This window comes from Sus scrofa, chromosome 1 (genome assembly GCF_054392235.1).
Source record: "Sus scrofa isolate SSC_HxYL_T2T_F1_AM1 chromosome 1, Sscrofa_HxYL_maternal_Yorkshire_Landrace_v2.0, whole genome shotgun sequence".
NCBI classification, from domain to species: domain Eukaryota; kingdom Metazoa; phylum Chordata; class Mammalia; order Artiodactyla; family Suidae; genus Sus; species Sus scrofa.
This window is the reverse complement of record NC_139383.1, coordinates 100,841,893-100,866,214: the sequence shown is the minus strand read 5'-3', so window position 1 is coordinate 100,866,214 and position 24,322 is coordinate 100,841,893. Positions and strand designations below refer to the sequence as shown.

At 38.9% G+C, this 24,322-nt stretch overlaps 2 protein-coding genes across 2 annotated transcripts; both read right to left on the bottom strand.

The window, feature by feature from the left end:
- Window positions 1-14,621: 14,621 nt before the first annotated feature.
- Window positions 14,622-15,604, bottom strand: LOC100154947 (olfactory receptor 5M8-like). The gene has a single exon (XM_021082132.2). It carries the CDS (start codon window positions 15,507-15,509, stop codon window positions 14,622-14,624), a length of 888 nt encoding a protein of 295 aa, XP_020937791.2. The 5' UTR covers window positions 15,510-15,604.
- Window positions 15,605-22,376: 6,772 nt separating this feature from the next.
- On the bottom strand, window positions 22,377-23,315 carry LOC146406220 (olfactory receptor 5M8-like). The gene has a single exon (XM_085002886.1). The coding sequence runs from the start codon at window positions 23,313-23,315 to the stop codon at window positions 22,377-22,379; it is 939 nt and encodes a 312-aa protein (XP_084859012.1).
- Window positions 23,316-24,322: the final 1,007 nt, after the last annotated feature.

Genomic DNA, 24,322 nt, shown 5'->3' with positions numbered 1-24,322 from the left:
GTACAGAAAAACGATCAAGAACCCAACGGACCATCTGAACTACGGGCACAGTCACCAAAAATTGAGACGCCTGGGTGGGGGCTGGGCACCGAATCCTCGGCTCCAGAGGTTAGTCCCCGGGAAAGGGCCGGGGGACGCCTGGGTGGGGGCTGGGCACCGAGACCTCAGCTCTGAAGGTTGGTCCCCGAGAGGGGGCCGGGGGACGCCTGGGTTGGGGCTGGGCACCGAGACCTCGCCTCCGAAGGTTAGTCCCCAAGAAAGGGCCGGGGGGCGCTGCCTGGGTGGGGGCTGGGCACCGAGACCTCGGCTCCAGAGATTAGTCCCCGGGCTAGGGGGGCGGGGAAGAGCGGAAACTGCTTGGGAGGTCTCTAAACCATTTGACGGGGCAGAGACTGCCTGGGAGACTAGAAAACAAAGCTGTCGAAGAGGAAGGGAGCAATACTCTAGGGGCGGGGAAGTGGAAAGCCGCGTCAGAGGGAACCTGGGAGAAGAGCCTGGTCTGCGCCCGTGCTGGGGAGGGGAGAGAAGAAGGGGTGGGTCCCCATAGAATACCCCCCACGCCACAGCAAGCTTACAGGCCCGCTAGCTAGCAGAAAGCTGTGCTTCCCAGTGCATTCCCTCCCCCCACCCCCGCCACCCCCTACGCTCTCGCTGAACCTGGGGCTGCCTGCCATCCAGGAGGGCTGGCCTCAACAATTGCCTGAAGCCTACCACCGCAGGGGCTCTCCCTGCACAGGCCTGCTTGCCCTTTGGAGGGGCTACACTTCCACAGAGCAGCACCAAACACCACCAGCCCCCTAGAAAAGGCCTGCAGCCCAGAAAAGCTAGAACAAGCCTAGCCAGGCCGTGAATAGATCGACCTAATTCTCCGACGGTTTTTCTGAGACGGGCTCCCCCGGGGAGGAGCCTCTTGAGTCTCCAAGGGCCCTGCTACACGCCCAAGACCCCAGGGGGTGCTGAGACCTAGTGGACCAGCTGCATAGGACTGCCAGCTCCAGGCAGGACCCCCTGCAGCCCAGAAAAGCTGCAACAAGCCTGGCGGAATCGGGAAAAGATCTCAGACGGTCTTTCTGAATCGGGCTGCCCTGGGGAGGAGCCTCTTGAGTCTCCAAGGGCCCTGCTAACCGCCCAAGACCCCAAGGGGTGCTGAGACCTAGTGGACCAGCTGCATAGGACTGCCAGCTCCAGGCAGGACCCCCTGCAGCCCAGAAAAGCTGCAACAAGCCTGGCCGAATCGGGAAAAGATCTCAGACGGTCTTTCTGAGTCAGGCTGTCCTGGGGAGGAGCCTCTTGAGTCTCCAAGGGCCCTGCTACCCGCCCAAGACCCCAGGGGGTGCTGAGACCTAGTGGACCAGCTGCATAGGACTGCCAGCTCCAGGCAGGACCCCCTGCAGCCCAGAAAAGCTGCAACAAGCCTGGCCGAATCGGGAAAAGATCTCAGACGGTCTTTCTGAGTCAGGCTGTCCTGGGGAGGAGCCTCTTGAGCCTCCAAGGGCCCTGCTACCCGCCCAAGACCCCAGGGGGTGCTGAGACCTAGTGGACCAGCTGCATAGGACTGCCAGCTCCAGGCAGGACCCCCTGCAGCCCAGAAAAGCTGCAACAAGCCTGGCGGAATCGGGAAAAGATCTCAAACGGTCTTTCTGAATCGGGCTGCCCTGGGGAGGAGCCTCTTGAGTCTCCAAGGGCCCTGCTACCCGCCCAAGACCCCAAGGGGTGCTGAGACCTAGTGGACCAGCTGCATAGGACTGCCAGCTCCAGGCAGGACCCCCTGCAGCCCAGAAAAGCTGCAACAAGCCTGGCCGAATTGGGAAAAGATCTCAGACGGTCTTTCTGAGTCAGGCTGTCCTGGGGAGGAGCCTCTTGAGTCTCCAAGGGCCCTGCTACACGCCCAAGACCCCAGGGGGTGCTGAGACCTAGTGGACCAGCTGCATAGGACTGCCAGCTCCAGGCAGGACCCCCTGCAGCCCAGAAAAGCTGCAACAAGCCTGGCGGAATCGGGAAAAGATCTCAGACGGTCTTTCTGAGTCGGGGTGCCCTGGGGAGGAACCTCTTGAGTCTCCAAGGGCCCTGCTACCCGCCCAAGACCCCAGGGGGTGCTGAGAACCAAGTGAAATCTGCTACCATCGTGGGGTGGACCTCCCAGTCCTGTCTGCCCTCAGGAAGTCCTCCTTTGCTTCAAAGAAACACTGTTAGTCCCATCAACACTCCAGAAAAGCCACACTGCCTCAAAAAAAGATTGACCAACAACGACAGCCCTCAGGAAATATTCCAGGGCAGTGACAAGGCAAACACTACCCGATCACGGAGAGTACAACTCCCTCAGGAGAAAGAAGACAACAAGCAAGATGAAGAAGCTGAGAAACCACCCCCAGTCAAACCAACAGGAGAACTCACCTAAAACAGTCAACAATGAAACTGATCTCTGCAGTCTGACAGACCTGGAGTTCAAAAGAGAAATAGTGAAAATACTGAAGGAATTAAGAGAAGATATGAACAGCAATGCAGATACCCTCAGAAAGGAGCTAGAAAATATAAGGAGGAGCCAAGAAAAACTAGAACATTCATTTGCAGAGATGCAAACTGAACTAGGGGCAGTAAAAACCAGAATGAATAATGCAGAAGAACGAATCAGTGATATGGAAGATAGAATAATGGAAATCACTCAATCTGGTCAACAGACAGAAAACCGAATCAAAAAACTGGAAAGCAATATAAGAGACCTATGGGATAATATAAAACGGGCCAATCTACGCATAATAGGAATTCCAGAAGGAGTAGAAAAAGATAAGGGAATGGAAAATATATTTGAAGAAATTATCGCTGGAAACTTCCCAAGTCTAAAGGATACTGGATTCAAGATACAAGAAGCACAGAGGGCCCCAAACAAACTGAACCCAAACAGACCCACACCAAGACACATCATAATAAAAATGGCAAAAGTTAGTGATAAAGAGAGGATCCTAAAGGCAGCAAGAGAAAAACAGAATGTTACCTACAAGGGAACCCCCATAAGAATATCAGCTGATTTCTCTACAGAAACACTACAGGCCAGGAGGGAATGGCAAGAGATATTTAAAGTGCTCAAAGGAAAAAATATGCAACCTAGAATACTTTATCCAGCAAGAATATCATTTAAAATAGAAGGGGAAATAAAAATTTTTCCCAACAAACAAAAACTTAAAGAATACAGCAACACAAAACCCAGGTTAAAGGAAATATTGAAAGGGCTTCTCTAAACCAAAAAGAAAGGAAGGAAAGGGAAGAAAAAAGAAAAGAAAAAAAAAAAAAAAGAAGAAGAAGAAGAGGAAGAACTAGGACTGAGGAAGATACAATCAGAGAGCAGTCACTCAAATAAGCCAGCATACAGATTTAATCATGAACATGCTTCAAACAAAATAAAATTAAAAAGAAAAAAATAAAAGAGTCATCAAAACCATAAAATGTGGGCAAGGGATGTTAGGAGGTAAATAATCCTTTTTGTTTGTATGTATGTCTCTCTTCTTAATTTTAATATAATAATGAAGTGTTTGAACTTACAGGACAATCAGGCTAAAACACACAATTATGGGAAGGGGTTAGCATACTTAAAAAACAGGGCAACCACAAGCCAAAACCAAATATTGCATTTGCAAAAAATGAAAAAAAAAATACACTCAAGCAGATAATAACAGGAGACCATCCAACCAAAAAAAAAAAAAAAAAAAAAAAAAAGAAAGGAAGAATGGAGAACCATAGAATCAACTGGAACACGAGGATCAAATGGCAATAAATAATCATCTATCAATTATCACCTTAAATGTCAATGGACTGAATGCCCCAATCAAAAGACACAGAATGGCTGAGTGGATAAAACGGCAAAAACCTTCAATATGCTGCCTACAAGAAACTCACCTTAGGACAAAAGATACATATAGATTGAAAGTGAAAGGCTGGGGAAAAGTATTTCATGCCAATAGACATGACAGAAAAGCAGGAGTTGCAACGCTCATATCAGACAAAATAGACTTTAAAACAAAAGACATAAAGAAAGACAAAGAAGGACACTATTTAATGATTAAGGGATCCATCCAAGGAGAGGATGTTACTATCATCAACATATATGCCCCAAACATAGGAGCACCCAGATACATACAACAAATATTAACAGACATAAAGGGAGATATTGATGAGAATACAATCATAGTAGGAGACCTAAATACCCCCCTCACATCAATGGACAGATCCTCTAGACAGAAAACCAATAAAGCAACAGAGATCCTAAAGGAAACAATAGAAAAGTTAGACTTAATTGATATCTTCAGGACACTACATCCAAAAAAATCAGAATACACATTCTTCTCAAATGCTCATGGAACATTCTCAAGAATCGACCACATATTGGGACATAAAGCGAATCTCAATAAATTTAGGAGCATAGAAATTATCTCAAGTATCTTCTCTGACCACAATGCCATGAAATTAGAAATCAACCATGGGAAAAGGAAAGAGAAAAAACCTACTCCATGGAGACTAAACAACATGCTACTAAAAAACCAATGGGTCAATGAGGAAATCAAGAAGGAAATTAAAAACTATCTTGAAACAAATGATAATGAAGACACAACCTCTCAAAATCTATGGGATGCTGCAAAAGCAGTGCTCAGAGGGAAATTTATAGCAATCCAGGCCTTTCTCAAAAAAGAAGAAGGATCCCAAATTGACAACTTAACCCTCCACCTAAACGAATTAGAAAAAGAAGAACAAAGAAGTCCTAAAGTCAGCAGAAGGAAGGAAATTGTAAAGATCAAAGAAGAAATCAATAAAATAGAGACTCAAAAAACAATAGAGAAAATTAATAAAACCAAGAGCTGGTTCTTTGAAAAGGTGAACAAAATTGATAAACCCCTGGCCAGACTCACTAAAAAGAGGAGAGAAAGAACCCAAATCACCAAAATCATAAATGAAAAAGGAGAAATCACAACGGATACAGCAGAAATACAAAAAACCATAAGAGAATACTATGAACAACTATATGGCAATAAGTTTGACAATCTGGAAGAAATGGACAATTTTCTAGAATCTTACAGCCTGCCAAAACTGAATCAAGCAGAAACAGACCAACTGAACAGACCAATCACCAGAAATGAAATTGAAGAGGTCATAAAATCACTCCCTACAAATAAAAGCCCAGGACCAGATGGCTTCACAGGTGAATTCTATCAAACATATGAAGAGGAATTGGTGCCCATCCTCTTTAAACTCTTTCAAAAGGTTGAAGAAGAAGGAATACTCCCAAAGACATTCTATGAGGCCACCATCACCCTCATTCCAAAACCAGGCAGAGATACCACCAAAAAAGAAAACTATCGCCCAATATCATTGATGAATATAGATGCAAAAATTCTCAACAAAATCTTAGCCAACCGAATCCAACAACATATCAAAAAAATTATACACCATGACCAGGTTGGGTTCATCCCAGGTTCACAAGGATGGTTCAACATACGCAAATCAATCAACATCATACACCACATTAACAAAAAAAAAGTCAAAAATCATATGATCATCTCAATAGATGCAGAAAAAGCATTTGACAAAGTTCAACATCCATTCATGATCAAGACCCTCGCCAAAGTGGGTATAGAGGGAACATTCCTGAATATAATCAAAGCCATTTATGATAAACCCACAGCAAATATAATCCTCAATGGGGAAAAACTGAAAGCCTTCTCACTCAAATCTGGAACAAGACAGGGATGCCCACTCTCACCACTGCTCTTCAACATCGTTTTGGAAGTCTTAGCCACAGCAATTAGACAAACAAAAGAAATAAAAGGCATCCATATAGGAAGAGAAGAGATCAAACTGTCACTGTATGCAGATGACATGATTCTATACCTAGAAAACCCTAAGGACTCAACCCCAAAACTCCTTGAACTGATTAATAAATTCAGCAAAGTGGCAGGATATAAGATTAACATTCAGAAGTCAGTTGCATTTCTGTATACCAGCAATGAAGCATTAGAAAAGGAATACAAAAATACGATACCTTTTAAAATTGTACCTCACAAAATCAAATACCTCGGAATACACCTAACCAAAGAGGTAAAGGACCTATATGCCGAGAACTATAAAACCTTAATCAAAGAAATCAAAGAAGATGTAAAGAAATGGAAAGATATTCCATGTTCCTGGATTGGAAAAATCAATATTGTGAAAATGGCCATCCTACCCAAAGCAATCTACAGATTCAATGCAATCCCTATCAAATTACCCATGACATTTTTCACAGAACTAGAACAAACAATCCAAACATTTATATGGAACCACAAAAGACCGAGAATCGCCAAAGCAATCCTGAGAAACAAAAACCAAGCAGGAGGCATCACTCTCCCAGACTTCAAGAAATACTACAAAGCCACAGTCATCAAAACAGTGTGGTACTGGTATCAAAACAGACAGACAGACCAATGGAACAGAAGAGAGAATCTGGAAATTAACCCTGACACCTATGGTCAATTAATCTTTGACAAGGGAGGCAAGAACATCAAATGGGAAAAGGAAAGTCTATTCAGCAAGCATTGCTGGGAAACCTGGACAGCTGTATGCAAAGCAATGAAACTAGAACACACCCTCACACCATGCACAAAAATAAACTCCAAATGGCTGAAAGACTTAAATATACGACAGGACACCATCAAACTCCTAGAAGAAAACATAGGCAAAACACTCTCTGACATCAACATCATGAATATTTTCTCAGGTCAGTCTCCCAAAGCAATAGAAATTAGAGCAAAAATAAACCCATGGGACCTCATCAAACTGAAAAGCTTTTACACAGCAAAGGAAACCCAAAAGAAAACAAAAAGACAACTTACAGAATGGGAGAAAATAGTTTCAAATGATGCAACTGACAAGGGCTTAATCTCTAGAATATACAAGCAACTTATACAACTCAACAGCAAAAAAACCAATTAATCAATGGAAACATGGGCAAAAGACCTGAATAGACATTTCTCCAAGGAAGATATACAGATGGCCAACAAACACATGAAAAAATGCTCAACATCGCTGATTATAAGAGAAATGCAAATCAAAACTACCATGAGATACCACCTCACACCAGTCAGAATGGCCATCATTCAGAAGTCCACAAATAACAAGTGCTGGAGGGGCTGTGGAGAAAAGGGAACCCTCCTGCACTGCTGGTGGGAATGTCAACTGGTACAGCCACTATGGAGAACAGTTTGGAGATACCTTAGAAATCTATACATAGAACTTCCATATGATCCCGCAATCACACTCTTGGGCATCTATCCGGACAAAACTCTACTTAAAAGAGACACATGCACCCGCATGTTCATTGCAGCACCATTCACAATAGCCAGGACATGGAAACAATCCAAATGTCCATCGACAGAGGATTGGATTCGGAAGAGGTGGTATATATACACGATGGAATACTACTCAGCCATAAAAAAGGATGACATCATGCCATTTGCAGCAACATGGATGGAACTAGAGAATCTCATACTGAGTGAAATGAGCCAGAAAGACAAAGACAAATACCATATGACATCACTTATAACTGGAATCTAATATCCAGCACAAATGAACATCTCCTCAGAAAAGAAAATCAATCATGGACTTGGAGAAGAGACTTGTGGTTGCCTGATGGGAGGGGGAGGGAGTGGGAGGGATCGGGAGCTTGGGCTTATCAGACACAACTTAGAATAGATTTACAAGGAGATCCCGCTGAATAGCATTGAGAACTATGTCTAGATACTCATGTTGCAACAGAAGAAATGGTGGGGGAAAAACTGTAATTGTAATGTATACATGTAAGGATAACCTGACCCCCTTGCTGTACAGTGGGAAAATAAAATTAAAAAAAAAAAAAAAAAAAAAAAAAAAAAAAAAAAAAAAAAAAAAAAAAAAAAACACACTGAATCTGTGGTTAAAAGTTATACAAGGTTAGATGTAAAAAAATCCAAAGGGCTTTAGTTATGTTATCCCAGTATTGTTCCCATAATTAGATGTTAAGAGATATACCACAAAGCAAGTCTAAAAGTTTTTCAATGAATGATTTTCATTTATGTTGTTTTTGTAATTACATGGCAATCAAGTTGGAGACTAAAGACAAAATTGTTAAGTTTAAGTATCCTGATGCTCTGAAAAATTTAAAAATATCTAGGTAACTTATATGTCAAGGAAAAAACCATACTATAAACTTAATTTTCCCATCTATGTTCCTTCGTATATACACATAGATACATAGGTTAAAAAAGACTGTGAAGATAACACAGGTAAAGTTCATTCTGAACATTGAGAAATTGAATCCCAGGGAGACTAAGATTTGTCAGAACTTCATCCCATATTTCCCAATTCAATGATCTATGGATGTGCTACATCTCTCACTAAGTCTGACTCATTCTCTGGAAGCCCACAAAAAGTTTAATTGTTTATTTGTTGTGGTGATAGATGGTCATGGTAGTGGTGGTGGCAGGGTGTCATTAGTGTTTGTGGTGTTAAGAGAGAAATGCACATTTAGATAGGGGAGGGTTATCTACGTATATTTTGAATAACCAACTATTAAGACAAGCATAGTAATGAACATCCTAAAAATGTTGCTGTAAAATCATAAGGAAACAAGTGATCTGAGAGTTCATAACCTTCAGAAAAAATGAGAAGTGGTGGGTAATATAATTCAAAGATATGAGATTAAAAGTGCCATCAAAATTCAAAGTGCATAACTGGAAAAATTTACTGTATCCTCAACCAACTCTCTTAACATTCTTCTCACCTATTTTCTGGCTTTATAGCGAGAACACTCTTTCCTCTGTAGGGAGTTTCTTATCAGATATCAAGACTTACTATAAAACTGCCGTATGGATTCAGGACAATGCATTATTGACACACAGTTGAAAAAAAAAAATGACAAACATAATGGAAAATAACATCCACAAAGAGAAGTTACACACATAAGTAAAGTGATATATGATGCCAGTGAAATTTCAGATCAGCATTAAAAAAAGGAAACTTCTCAGTAATTGCTATATGGCTTAACTGGTTACTTAAATGAGAAAAAAATTAAATTGCATCCTTAGCTACAAAAATAAATTATAATGCAAGGTACAGGTTTAATGCATATTTCTTATATTTTTGTCTTTATAATTTATATAAATGGTATGAATTTTATTGAATTTATCACAATTTTTTTTTGTCTTTTTGCGTTTTCTAGGGCCACTCCCGTGGAATATGGAGGTTCCCAGGCTAGGGGTCTAAACGGAGCTGTTGCTGCCGGCCTATGGCAGAGCAACAGTAATGCGGGATCTGAGCTGAGTCTGCGAACTACACCACAGCTCATGTCAAAGCAGGATCCTTAACCCACTGTGCAGGCCAGGGATCACACCCTCAACCTCATGGTTCTTAGTCGGATTTGTTAACCACTGAGCCACGATGGGAACTGCTATCACAAGTTATTTTAAATATATAATCAAAATAAGCTAAAATATTATGTCAGTATATCTCCAAATTTCAGTTTATGACCAAATTTCTGTATACTATGAGTCATATAAAAATAAATTGACATGGAAATGTCCCTTTTCTGTGGAACAATTTTGACATTAAGAAATTTTATTATCAGAGAACTTGTCAGAGGCTGTGTAAAACTTTTCCTACCTTCTGACCATCATAAGATGTCAACGTGAGGAGCACATCATTTTTCACCAGCTCAAAGAATGTAAATAAAATTAATAGACTTGTTTAATTTTATGCTTGAAGGTTTACATTACAATGACAAAAATAACATATGTTGGGTTTTTATACTCCATGCACCATACTAACATACTTCTCTTCTAATATTTATTTAAGTCCAACAACCTTATGAAATAGATACTATATTAATTCATTTGTAAAGAAATGCATAGCATTTACTGGGCCCTCTGATTTCAAATCTTGGTGTTATCAGCTATTGCACCCATCTTATTAACATTAAATTTATAGTTCACAAAACATTTTAACTTATTTTGTAAAATCCTGTAAGCTCTGCATTCATTTATCTATACCTGCTTATGCACCTTTCAAATTCCAGACATGACGCTGGATAGAAGAAAGATGGTGGAGAAGACAAAGGCAATAGGTTCGGTTAGGTCCATAATTAAGTCCAGAAAATTTAACACTGTGACCCTGGCTCACATCTCAGACACAGAACTAGGAGAGGAATGAAATATGATAGTACCTAGTTTAGTGTCCTTCTTTTGTGACATGCTACCCTCCCATCACTCCCTCTCAGTGGGACAGACTGCTTGGGAAAATGTTAAAATTTGATTTATTCAACTCTATCACCTCCCTTGTCTCCATCAGTGATTACACTATAGGCTACTAGAAGAAAGAAATATGAATAAAATAGAATTCTCAACTAAAGTTCCTTGGAAGTACAGAAGATAGGGACAGACATTCTAACAAAGATAAATGACAGAGGAAGAAGAAAAGATAACAGTGTCCTGTTAAAAATAGGAAGAAATTGGGGTTGAAAGCCCAGGGCAGTGGCTAGAGATCATGATTAAGTCAGTAAAAAAAGAAAGCCATGAGCCTTCCAACTGTTTTTAACAGTCTGCCCAGGAGCAACTTCTTTAGATAATTTACATTCTAGCATTGAAGAGTTTTGCAGTTTTGGTCAGATCTCACTGGTCATAGCAGCATGGCAATTTTTACTGGAAACAATTATCTTTAACTATATTGTAATCCTAGAATTGTGGGCCTATGGCAAACAGAGACTACTAATATAAAGATATAACCCACAGAAGATGTGTCGGACTGTTGCTGAGAATCAACAACATTCAGAGCAAACATTCAGATGCAGTCAAGTGACTACATAGGCAACTTGGCAAAATAAGGATGAGTTTTCACCAATTTACTGTCTTAAGTTCTTTGACACATTTAGGTCTTTGAGTACTTTTAGACTGACTCATATTTCAAATATCTTTGTTGAAAAAAAAAAGAACAATATTCTGAAAAAAAATTTTTCCCTGTAGCACAAGTATGACTTGTGAAAAATCAGCTCCTTAATAGAAACAAGACATTGGGAATCAATCCAGAATCTTATAAATCACAGAATCATTAAGGACTTAGAGATATCCTAATAAAAACAAACATCTTAGCTACATATACTGAAACTAACTTTTCCGTATGTTTAACAGTCACAAAAAATCTTGTTTGAGCATATACTTTACTTCTTAGAGTAGGAAAAATTTAAATTATTAATAAACTACAAAGACCTAAATTTCCAATGTGTCTTTTTCATGTAGAAATTGGTAACAGTAGATACCAAGACATTAGACAAATGGAAAACACAGGAAGAATATTACTTGAAACTAAATTATTGTAAAATATATGCTGGAGGTCCATACTATGGAATTCTACCAGAATGATTCAAAAACACTGGTAATATCTACCCTAAAAGAGAAAGACAGAGTTGAGTAAGCCTGTAAAGATTTTCTCTCATGGAACATGCATTATCTGTTCGAATTTTCCCCAAAACTTTCTGTTTCAATATATCAATATCCTCCCAAAATGTTATTAAAAGAAGAGAATAGATACATTACTAGGTATTAAAAGATAAGGTACACATGCCTTTCCTACCTGTGGATATAAGAGTGTCTTCTCCAGGACCACAAAGGTCAAATTTCAGCCAATGCTGTAGAATTTATACTCAGGCTACTGACATTAGCATTTATCTTGGGGGAATCCCCAACTGTTTCAAGAAACAATTAGAAATGCAATCCCAGTGGAGAATATTCATACTGGGAAAAATACTAATTGGTAATGCTGTACCTTCTCAAATCAAGCTTTTGTTTTGTTCTATTTTCCAGTCCATGGTTCATCAAAGTTCAAACTGTTTGTCTGCTATGAGGACTTGGGCAATACTTTGGGCAATATTCAAAGCCAAATATAAAATACTCTGAGGACACGACTTCTTATGAAACTAAATTCAAGTAAATTCAAGGTGTCATCATTTCAACGTCTCTAATATTTCCTATATTGTACTTAACAAACTCACACAAAAACTATACTCAATGCAAACTTCCATGCTTTTTAATCTTGAAAATACACGGATGAAAAATATATCCTTTCTATCAAGGTGTTTGTTCTTTGATGAGTTGCTTATGTTTTCAAATAAATTGTACTAGGTATAAATGGTTTGTTTTCAGAAGAAAAACACATGGAATATGACAGGTAGAAGAGACTGATAACTAGCAACAACAATGGCAGCACCTGGTGGAGACAATAATCAACAAGTATATGTAAATATAAGAATGACTTAACAACTTAACAACTTATTTAATTAATTGTTTCTATCATGCTTCCCATGGTTGGATAACTTCTCTAAAAGTGAGTCCAAATTTGAACTCAAAACATTCTTTCTTCAAAATGTAATTGAGGAAAATATTCCCTACAAATAGTATTTGATATTCCCAATAATTCCATGAGATGGGCATCAGTCATCATGCTTTCCCTGTCAATTATGAGAATCTGCTGACCATCCAATAAATAAGGAGTCCATTTTCTGGCATCAGTTCCTCTGATTGTTTCTCCCATTTGTTAAGCTCCAGCCACATGGCCTTTCTTTTTGTTGACCCATCCCTGAAACTTTGTTCTTACTATTGATTCTCTTGGTTACAATTCCAAGTGATTTGCTTATGTTTGCCTTCTTCTGATCATTTAGGCTTCAAAAGTCTCCTCCTCCAGCAGTCCTTTCCTATCAATGGCATCCACAACCCAGGCATCTGACTCTGCCAAGTCATCATCTTTTATTCTGCCTTGGTCCATTGCACCTACCAGTATCTGAAATATTTTATTATCTGCTCATTTTGATGTCTTGCTATCTAACTCTCCATTCCACTCTAGAATATAATGAAGGGTTTTTCTGTCTTGTTTATTGCTAAATCTCCAGTTTGTATATATTGCCCTGTAATCAACTTAGGTTGAATGAATGAAATATTTTAAACAAATAGTAGCAATCACTACCTCAAGATAGCAGCTTCTGCAAGAGACCCAGACAACAACCCTTGGAGAATCCAACAGGAGGATAGAGGGTCTCCAGGAATGAAATGTGTCAATTTTAGATCATGTATCAGGTTTACCTCTGCAGAGGTGCTTTAGAGTTCTGCAGAAACTTGGGGAAAAGTAGGTACCAAAAAAAAGGCAAAAAATAAGACAACTATTAACTATACAAAAATCAGATAATGGTACAAGAAGAGAACTGCATTCCCAGGATTACTCATAGTGTTACTAACACTCACAGAGATTTCATAGTGTTTTTCAGGTACTACTGATTTCATACTCATTATAATTTTAACAATAAATATTGATTAAAGAACAAATGTGATCATATTGTGAAAATGAGAAGAGATAATTCTGGGATAGGGATGCAGGGATTGGTAAAGAATGCTAATACCTTATCAATAATAAACTGATGTCAATCAATCATGTCCATGACTGAAAAATCAATAAATAGACATATAAGTGTATAATTCAAAAGGAATTAATTACCAAAGAAAATAACAAAAAAGTGTTATCTATGGGGAAATTGAGGTGGGAAAGAATGATACAAGAGTTTATATAAAGTGTTCCTTGTGGCTCAGCAAAAACGAATCCCATTAGTATCCCTGAGGATACAGGCTTGACCCCAGGCCTCATTCACTGGGTTAAGGATCTGGTGTTGCTGTGAGCTGTGGTGTAGGTCATAGACGCAGAGCTCAGATCTGGAATTTTGGTGGCTGTGGTGTAGGCTGGCAGCTACAGCTCCAATTCGACCCCTGGCCTGGGAACTTCCATGTGCCACAAGTGTGGCCCTAAAAAAAAAAAAAAAAAAAAAAATTTATATATCTTATGCTATTATTTGACTTTTAAAACAATATTTATATCTTAGTAATTATAAGTAGTAATTAGAATAAGAAATTTCAGCTAAACTCATGCATATGTGTAAAAACGTAGAAATAAAAGACTAGTAGAACATAAAACATCAAATGTGATTCCTTTGAAGTCCGTGGTATTTAATTTCTATATTATATGCATCTGCATGATTGAATGTTGTGAACTTAATATTGTTTCAGTAAGAAGAGGCTACATCCGACCCTGGAGTTAAGCATCTAAACATATTGTAGTAGTTTATAAAACAAAGGGCATTTGTCATCTATTCTACATTTCTATTGTGAGATGGCTGGGGGCTCTGTTCCATATATTCACTCAAGAACCCATGCTTAAATCTCAAATCTTTCTGGTCACCATGGAAGGAAAAATAAGTAAATAAAGTTATCTGTTGTAAATTCTTTCATCTGCAATGAAATGTTCGACTGAGAAGGGACACAGGAATTTGAATTTAACTCATTTTCCACAAGTAACTACATACTTCCACCTAAAACAAAGGGGGAAGAAATGCAATGGTATCATGTCCACAAAAGGCAAATAAATTAAAATAACTAGTTAGCAAGATAAATGACAAATGCAAACATGAAATTTTGTAAGCGAATTTTTATTTTTGTTTGTATTTTTTTAGAAAATCATTAAAGGTTCAAGAAATGTAGTGCCCCCATTGGAGTTCCACATTTCTCATTTTGTGATCAATTCTATCGAGAAATTTATGGGAAAAAATCTAGAAAACAATTAGGGACCAAAATAACAGTGATATATTTTAAGAAAATTTTTTTTTTCCTTAACAGCTCTTTGGTTAATGCTTCCTTCACATCTTTGTTTCTAAGGCTATAAATCATGGGGTTCCACATGGGAATTACTGTAGAATAAAATACAGCAACCATTTTCCCCTGTTCCACAAAGTCCTTTGAAGGGGGTCTAAGATACATGAGGAAAAGAGTTGCATAAAATACAATGACAGATGTCAGATGAGAGCCACAGGTAGAGAGAGCTTTGCGCCTTCCTTCTGTGGAACGGACCCTCAGGATAGCAGGAAATATGTAGATGTAGGAAATGAGGATGATAAGGAGAGAATAGGTGAAATTAAAACCAGCCACCACAAACATTGACAACTCTTTGTTGTAGGTGTCTGAACAAGCCAGCTTAATCAGCGGTGGGTCAGCACAATAGAAGTGGTTAATTTCATTGGGGCCACAGAAGACTAGGCTATAGGTCCACATGGTCTCCATCAGGCCAGTCAGTGCTCCATACACATAAGGCACCATGACGAGGGACGTGCACACACCCTTGGACATCCTGCTGCCATAAAGCAGAGGGTTGCAGATGGCCATGTACCGATCAAAGGCCATCACAGCCAGGATGTAGATCTCCACGTGGACCAAGGCAATAAAAAAGTAGCACTGCACCAGACAAGCAGGATAGGAAATGGTTTTCCTCTCTGCTAAGAAGATCCCCAGCATCTTGGGGGTCACGTTGGAAGAGAAGCACAGGTCCACAAAGGATAAGTGGCTGAGGAAAAAGTACATGGGTGTGTGGAGGCGGACATTGACCCGGATGAGGACAATCATGCCAAGATTCCCTGCCACTGTGACCATGTAAATGCCCAGAAACAGCACAAAGAAGAGGACCTGCAATTCCAGGTCAGTCCCAGGAGAATGAATTCAGCCACCGAGGTGAAGTTTCTTCTCATAACGTCTTCCATGAGAGAAGAGATCTCCTCATTTATATTGGCTTACAGTAACAGAAAATGAAAGAAAAGCACTATTATAGTAATGATATTTTCACCAACTATTTTCCATCTCAGGCTTATTTTCTCCACTCTGTTTTGGTATTCAGTCTTGGTAAACACAATCTCAGCTAGGCATTGGAAACTAGGGGTATTCAAAGCATCTCTTCTGCCTTTCGTGACATGACCCTCTATTTTCCTTGTTCAATTTCCCTTTCTTTCTGTTCCTTTTTGATTATGTTTCCATACTTTTATTTTCCTTCTCCACTCCCTCTTTCTCTTTCTCTGTCCTTGTCTTTTTATTTGACAAACATGCCTTACAGGAAAACCTGCCCCAAAATACAATCTTCAAAATATAACATAATATAAACTTCAAAATATAATATTTACCTCTAGTTATAGTAAGAGCAGAGGAAGGTTTTGGAAAAAGCAAAGGATAGGGTATCAAAACCAATATTTTCCCTAATGACCTTATCTTTTTGAATAATTTTCACCTAAACATTTTCTAGGGAAGAATCCAATGTAATAAAGCTGTGCTAGTTTGATGCTTATCAACACTTTTAGACTCAATAGAATAAGGACTTTCTAAGGAAGGCATGAGAATTTTGTTCTTCTCTTTTTGAAAAAATTATACATAGCAGCTTTAGTCAGTTGGCCAGATTTTCAATTCTCCTGCCATAGGCACCCTGTTAGGACGTTTTTGTAGCACATTTCCTATTGCATTGAGTTGGCAGTGATGGAAAGCCTCTCCTCTTGGAAAACATGGTTTTCATGTGAAATCCATGGGCATACTCTGTGGTTCAGAGAGAAATAAGTAGGAATTGGGGCTTGCCTCTGGCTATCTTACATGAGTAAATTACTGATTCAATGTGGGCAAAATATAATTGCATCAAATTAATTGCAGTGGACCTTAAATACCGGACTGATATGCAAGAGGAGACTGACTGACAAGTCTGAGCTGCCCAGCCTCCAAACTTCCTGGGTCAATCTCCAAGTCTGATATTCTGGCTGCACATTGATTCGGAAGGCTTCATATCCTTCCAGAACAGCTTATTTTTACTTAAGAATGCTAGAGTTGATTTCTATTATTTGCAAGGGGAAAAAAATGCCTCATACTACTACTAATAATAAACAAATATTTATTTTTCTATGTGAAATTCATCTATATTCACTAAAATCCTACAGAAAGCTATTGTTTTAATTCGAAAGACTGAAGCAAAGGTTTAATTCATGATTTAAGTAACGTTAATTTATATTCGCATCTACTTCTGTTTAAGTATAGTAGCCCATGGTTTTTATCCATATCTAATGAGAAACAGAATGCCATAGGATGTGTCTGAGTGTTAAATAAGTAAATATTTATAAAGCACTGAAGTCAAGATATCTTATAAGCTTTCATCTAGGCATTTTTAAATATGAACTCATTTAACACTCAAACCAACATCTCTTATTTTGTACCTCACAGACATGGATGATAACATTTTTCAAATTCAGTAAGGAAGGAAATAATATTATAAGTAGTAAAGTTTGCTCTAAAAAACAGGGGCTCTGGAGTCAAATTGTTGAGTTCACATTCTGGCTTTAGCAATTTTGAACCAAGTAATCTGGGCAATGTTTATTTATATTTCTGGGCTTCATCTTCTTCTATTGCAAAAAGGAGTGCTTAGATTGGCAGGGTTCTTTTGAGAATTATACAAAATAAAGTATGCAATATGCAAAGTGTTTTGCCTAATACATGGCTAGCCCTTAATGAATGTTCGCTATAAGTCATTAAGTGAAGAATCCTAGAGAATACCATTCCATATATTTGGATTTCCTTATGTTCTATCCTCATTACTCAAATAATTTTATAAGTCATGGTTCATTATATATGAAATGTTCACACTTTTCTGAGAATTGGCATTCCTCTTTCCATCTAGTTATTTGTAAATCATAAATCTAATTTGGATAATGCATACAACTGCATAGGTAAGTACAGTTTCCATGGTGACAAATAAATGCAGAATAAATAATACCTACCTATGAAGGAAGAGCTGTCTTTACACAGTATAACAACAGCTCTTCTACTGAATGATGCAGGCAGAATTTATATTATTTTCAAGTTGATACCATTTTCTTAAGATATTGCACAAATAGGGGATTATGAAGTCATTACTTTGTTAAGTAATTATTTTCACTAAATGAGTTCTCTGGAGAAATAACAACTAGTACAATGCAGATTTAACATGGGAACCAACAGATATCTAGTGTTTTTCTTCTTTATGTTCAGTCTCAGTATTTTTGTTCACACATTGGAAAGTCCACACAGTAATGTTGAAGTCATGGGTGCTCATACTACATTCTGTTTTCTGTAATATCAGCTTAAGCCAATTTAATGCATTTTCCTCCATCTCACCATCATAACTTTATGTCATAATTCTACTACCACTTCACTCTGTGTTCTCGGCTGAATTGTGTCTGTCTAAAAAGCATACGTCAAAAATTTGGCTCCCATTACCCCAGAATATAACTGGATTTGGACAAAGAGTCTTTAAAGAGGAAATTAAAGTGAAATGAGTTCATTTGAGTGGGTCCTACCCCAAGGTGACTGGTGTCTTTGGAAGAAGACGACATTAGGACATGGGAACACACAGAGGTAAGAGCACATAAAGAGATATGAAGGTGATCTATAAGCCAGACAGAAGCTTAAGAATAAAACCAACCCTACGGACATCTTGACCTTGAACTTCCACTCTCCAAATGGTGAAGAAATAAATTTTTGTTTTGCTGCCCAGTCTGAGGTACTTCGTTATGCAGCCCTAGCAAACTAATGCACTCTTATACTATATTGGAATGAAGCTTTGCTTGTTCAAAGACTAGTATTTTTTTTATCAGTTTTAAGTAAACTTTATAGTGAAATTTAATATACACATAGAAAATGTAGAGCTTAGTGAATTTTTACATAATAAACATACTTGTAAGGCCAAACCTCCAAATTAAGTAAAGATTGACACTACTCCAGACCTTCTTCTCACTTCCTTTCTTAGCCATCCCCCAAGTTAGCTAGATCCTCTTTTTTTTTTTTTTTTTGACTGAACCCACAACATGTGAAAATTCCCAGGACAGGGATTTAACTCATTCCACAACAGTGACAATACCGGATGCTTAACCCACTGAGCTACCAGGGAACTCTTATCCTCACTTTTAACACTATAGGTAACATGTCTTTTTTGAATTTTACATAACTGGAATGAATCAAACAGTACATATTCTTTTATGTATAGTCTTTTATTTTATTTTTTTATTTTTATTTTTTTGTCTTTTTGCCATTTCTTGGGCCGCTCCCGCAGCATATGGAGGTTCCCAGGCTAGGGGTCTAATTGGAGCTGGAGCTGCCAGCCTACGCCAGAGCCACAGCAACGCAGGATCCGAGCCGAGTCTGCAACCTACACCACAGCTCACGGCAACGCCAGATCCTTAACCCACTGAGCAAGGGCAGGGATCGAACCGCAACCTCATGGTTCCTAGTTGGATTCGTTAACCACTGCGCCACGATGGGAACTCCTATGTATAGTCTTTTAAAGATCACTGTGTTGATGCCTGAACATTATGCTGGTAAATGATTTATTTTGTTTGGACAAAATGATTTATTTTGTTTTGATATAATGATAGTATAAATGAGTGGCTTATAAAAACAAAATTTCATTTTTTACTGTTCTGGAAGCTGAAAGTCTAAGATCAGGTTGGGTTCTGATGAGATACTCTTCCTGGTTTGTACATGGCTGTCATTTTGCTGTGTCCTCACATGAAAGAAGGGGCAAAGGACTTCTCCTGGCTCTTTTTTCTTTTTTCTTTTTATGGTGGCACCTGTGGCATATGAAAGTTCCCAGGCTAGGTATGTAATCAGAACTGCAAACGCCGCCCTTCACCACAACTATGGCAACACCAGATCCGAGCCCACATCTACAACCTACACTGCAGCTTGTGGCAGTACGGGATCCTCAACTCACTGAGTGAGGCCAGGAATCAAACCCGGATCCTCATGGACACTATGTCAGGCTCATAACCTGCTGAGCCACCACAGGAATTCCTCTCCTGGCTCTTTTATGAGGGCACTGATCCCATTCATGAGGGCTCTGCCTTCATAACCTAATCATATTCCTGAGGCCCCCACATCTAAATATCATATCTCACTTGGTGATTAGGTTGCAAAATGCAAAGTCTGGTGGGACACAAACATTCAGTCTCCACTCATGTTGAATGTCATGAGTATAGCAATAGATCTTTATTGTCATTATTGTGTGGTATCCATTGTATGACTCTACCTAAAATATTCTTCCTATTTGTGTGAAATTATATAGAGTCCTTCCATAGGTGGCTGTTACAAAATACATCCCTGCACAAATCTCTGTATGTTCACATTTATGCATTTCTAACTATTAGAATTCTGGTAGAACTGCTGATTTACAGAATAAGCATATGTTCTTCTTAAACTGATACTATCAAAAAGCTTTACAAACTGGTTATATCAATTAAATTCCCACCAACATTTATAAGTAGACTGGTTCTACAGTCTCTCCAATACTTAATATTAAGAGTAATTAATATTACTCTTAATATTACGAGATTTATTTTTCTTTCCTGGCTTGTGATTGAGCAACTCAAATTGACAAAATAATTTACCTACTATTCTGAATTTTCAAATGAAATTATTTTTAACTGCTTTATTAGTCAAAGTTTACAAAGACTACTTTGATTTTTTTGTCTGTAGTTGACTCTGTATTTCTGTAGAGTGTGTAGCCCTTCAACCATGCTAATTTCACGAGGGAAATTAGCAGAGGTTCTTACCTCTGCCTTGTGTGTGCATCTCATCATCAGTCTCCTAATTTCTATGCAGATGATTATCCTTAAAGCTCTAGGTTGCCCTTAGGGGACCTGTTGTCCTCAGCACCCACAAAACATACATTTACAAGACTGGAAGTGGTGGTGCTGGCAAAACCAGCAGTGGGTTTTTTTTGACTATCAGTGCTCACTTTGACTTTCAAGCTGCAGGTCTTTCATCTTTAAGTAGGAGAAGCTATTTCAGTTCCACAGGGTTCCCACTGAAAATAAATATCATCTGTTCCTAATATTCTGTGGAAATTAGTGGGAATAAGGTAAAGGACTGTGTAATTGTCAAAGTGATATGCAAATGTGAGGCGACATTATTATTATTATAACCAAGTTGCACACCTTATGGAATCATAAGGTATCATAGCTTTAGACACACTTTTAATGTATTAGCAAGTAATTTTATATCTCTTTACACAGTCTTTTAGGTAACACTCAATTTGACCAATTTACCCCTGCCCCAACCAAAGATTCAAGAGAAAAGCCAGGGATAGATCAGAGCGAGAAAAATGTCCTTCACTGGGAACCAAGTCCTTGTGTGTTTGGGGCTCAAGATGGGGTTGATGGAAGCAGGGTCTAGAACAAAGCTTACAGATGAGTAAAAAGGGATGGGATTTACATTATAGGTTGGATGGCTTTGTTGGGGCTCTTAGAAGCTCACCCCAAGATACACCACGATGGTATATTGACTATTTTAAATTAAAATTGTTTGGGAAACAACTAGTGAAAAAAAAAAGTTTAAAAAAATCCCTCTCTGAAGTTCCTGTAGTGGAGCAGTGGAAACGAATCTGACTAGAAACCATGAGGTTGTGGGTTCAATCCCTGGCCTCGCTCAGTGGGTTAAGGATCTGGCATTGCCGTGAGCTGTGGTGTAGGTCACAGACATGGCTTGGATCTCACGTTGCTGCAGCTATGGCATAGGATGGAAGCTGTAACTCCAATCGGACCCCTAGCCTGGGAGCCTCCATAGGCTGCAGGTCCAGCCCTAAAACAAACAACCAAACAAAAAAAAAAAAAAACACCCTCTCTGACCTTCCTCTTTTCCTCAAAAGTGGGAAATAAATCTCCAATTAGAAGATATTCTTCCCTGTAGCAGGAGGATAGAAAGCATTCTTATCACTAAAATTAGGGAATTCAAGGCTAAGAAAGCTGTATTAACAAATTTTGTTACTTCTTTATCAGTTTACTACTGGAAGCACAAGCCCCTTTGTTTTGCTAAACCTCTGCAAATAATTTTGTCTTTGTCTGAAAATGAGATGTACACAGGCTGCTTTTTCTAGTGTCTCATTTCTATGAGACCACTGTATATATGAATTAAATGTTTTTTTTATCCTTCTCATGTTGGTTTAATTAACAACTTAACTCACCTGAATTAAGAGAGATATTTCCCTCCTTCTGAAAGTTCAGTGACAGTGCTGGTGTTCAATGATAAGGAAGGCATGCTTGTTTAGTAACATGAGCCAGAAGTAGTTTGTTTTTTGAAATTTATTGGCTACATGTTAAAGTCAATAATTCCCTTTAAGAAACAGTCTTAACTACATGGCAAATTCCTTCCAAAGAGAAAATACTATTTTAGCTTTAAAGATTTTATTTTCCAAGGTGTAAATTGGGATTTTTTGCTGACATTGAGTCCTCATTGTACAGGTCCTTGGTTCCGGGTTTCGGCCAATAAAGCTTTCTTGGGGAATTAAAAATTCTCTTCCAGTAACATAAATACCCATATTCCTTTTGGTGGAATTTGCTTTATGAAAATTTCCTCCACCCCTTCAAAGAAAGTATATGTATTTGGAAAAATTATTTTTGTACTAAGCCATAAGAAAAAAATCATAGGGTATAAAAAATAAAAATACTTAAATTACCACTGAATTTATTTAGAAAACAGTCTCCTGTTGAGCAGTTCTTTGATCAAAGCTTCTTTCACATCCTTGTTCCTTAGACTGTAGATCATGGGATTCAGCATGGGAGTCACTGTGGTATAAAACACAGCCATTATTTTCCCCTGTTCCACGGACTCCTCTGAAGGAGGCCTGAGGTACATGAAGAAAAGAGCTACGTAGAATATGGTGACGGCTGTCAGATGGGAGCCACAGGTAGAGAGAGCTTTGCGCCTTCCTTCTGTGGAACGGACCCTCAGGATAGCAGGAAATATGTAGATGTAGGAAATGAGGATGATAAGGAGAGAATAGGTGAAATTAAAACCAGCCACCACAAACATTGACAACTCTTTGTTGTAGGTGTCTGAACAAGCCAGCTTAATCAGCGGTGGGTCAGCACAATAGAAGTGGTTAATTTCATTGGGGCCACAGAAGACTAGGCTATAGGTCCACATGGTCTCCATCAGGCCAGTCAGTGCTCCATACACATAAGGCACCATGACGAGGGACGTGCACACACCCTTGGACATCCTGCTGCCATAAAGCAGAGGGTTGCAGATGGCCATGTACCGATCAAAGGCCATCACAGCCAGGATGTAGATCTCCACGTGGACCAAGGCAATAAAAAAGTAGCACTGCACCAGACAAGCAGGATAGGAAATGGTTTTCCTCTCTGCTAAGAAGATCCCCAGCATCTTGGGGGTCACGTTGGAAGAGAAGCACAGGTCCACAAAGGATAAGTGGCTGAGGAAAAAGTACATGGGTGTGTGGAGGCGGACATTGACCCGGATGAGGACAATCATGCCAAGATTCCCTGCCACTGTGACCATGTAAATGCCCAGAAACAGCACAAAGAAGAGGACCTGCAATTCCAGGCGGCTGGTCAGTCCCAGGAGAATGAATTCAGCCACCGAAGTGTAGTTTCTTCTCATAATTTCCTTCCATGGAAAATGAGAACTTAGGGTCAACACAGAAAATTCTTTAAATGGAAAGAATTCATATTATCTTAGGGATATTGTTGATGTTTAATTCCCTTCTGTAGGTTTTCCTTTCCTTTCCTATGATGGTTTTGTCTAGGGAGACACCAGAAATAGTGGTTGAATTAAAAAATAAACTAATTTAACTTTAGCAAATGCTTAAACCAGGAGTTTGCACCACAATGCAGTGGGTTAAGAATCCAACTGCAGTGGCTGGGGTCACTGGGGAGTCCCAGATTTGATCCCCTCCCAGCAGTGGACTAAAGGATCTGAAATATGTCAAAGCTGTGGCTTAGATTCAATCCTTGGCCCTGGAACTTCGGTATGCTTCAGGTTTAGCCATACAATTAAAAAAATACACTTAAACTGACTCTGGGTCTCTGTCACTACTCAGCTTCAAATATTCTTTTTGCTAACCATTCTCTTATTTCTCTATTTATAGTTTGGTTTATGTCACTACATTTCTTACCATCTACATTTCTACTTTATTTTCCTCATTTCACTTAACCTTATGTCATTTTTATTCATTCTAGATTTTGCCACTCAGTGCCAATAATCAAATAGGTACTTAACTAAATGATTTGCTTGCTGGAAGTTAAGAATCATGTACCAAATATTCTCTTTATGGCAACAATTATTTCTTCCAGGACATGCCAGATAAAATCATCTAGGTTCTTTGTAAAAAGTCACTAAGTGATGATACATTTTAATTCATCTTCATAAAATACAAAAGGTCACTATTTTCTATTTTAAAATGACTAGAGACCATTTGGGGGGAAATGAAAGAAAAGATAAATCTTTGAAAAGCCACAGTTTCAAATCTTTTATCATGATTGGGACTGCATGTAACGGACGGGAACTTTCAAAAAGTCTTTTATCATCTTTCCAGTTAATTCGATAAACTTTGGTAAAACTAATTTTTCCATCCCTGGACCTGAATTAGACAACAGTAATTACTTAGT

Bases quoted from the DNA above. Each gene is read 5' to 3' on its own strand.
- LOC100154947 (XM_021082132.2), bottom strand. From the start codon at position 15,509: ATGGTCACAGTGGCAGGGAATCTTGGCATGATTGTCCTCATCCGGGTC.
- LOC146406220 (XM_085002886.1), bottom strand. From the start codon at position 23,315: ATGAGAAGAAACTACACTTCGGTGGCTGAATTCATTCTCCTGGGACTG.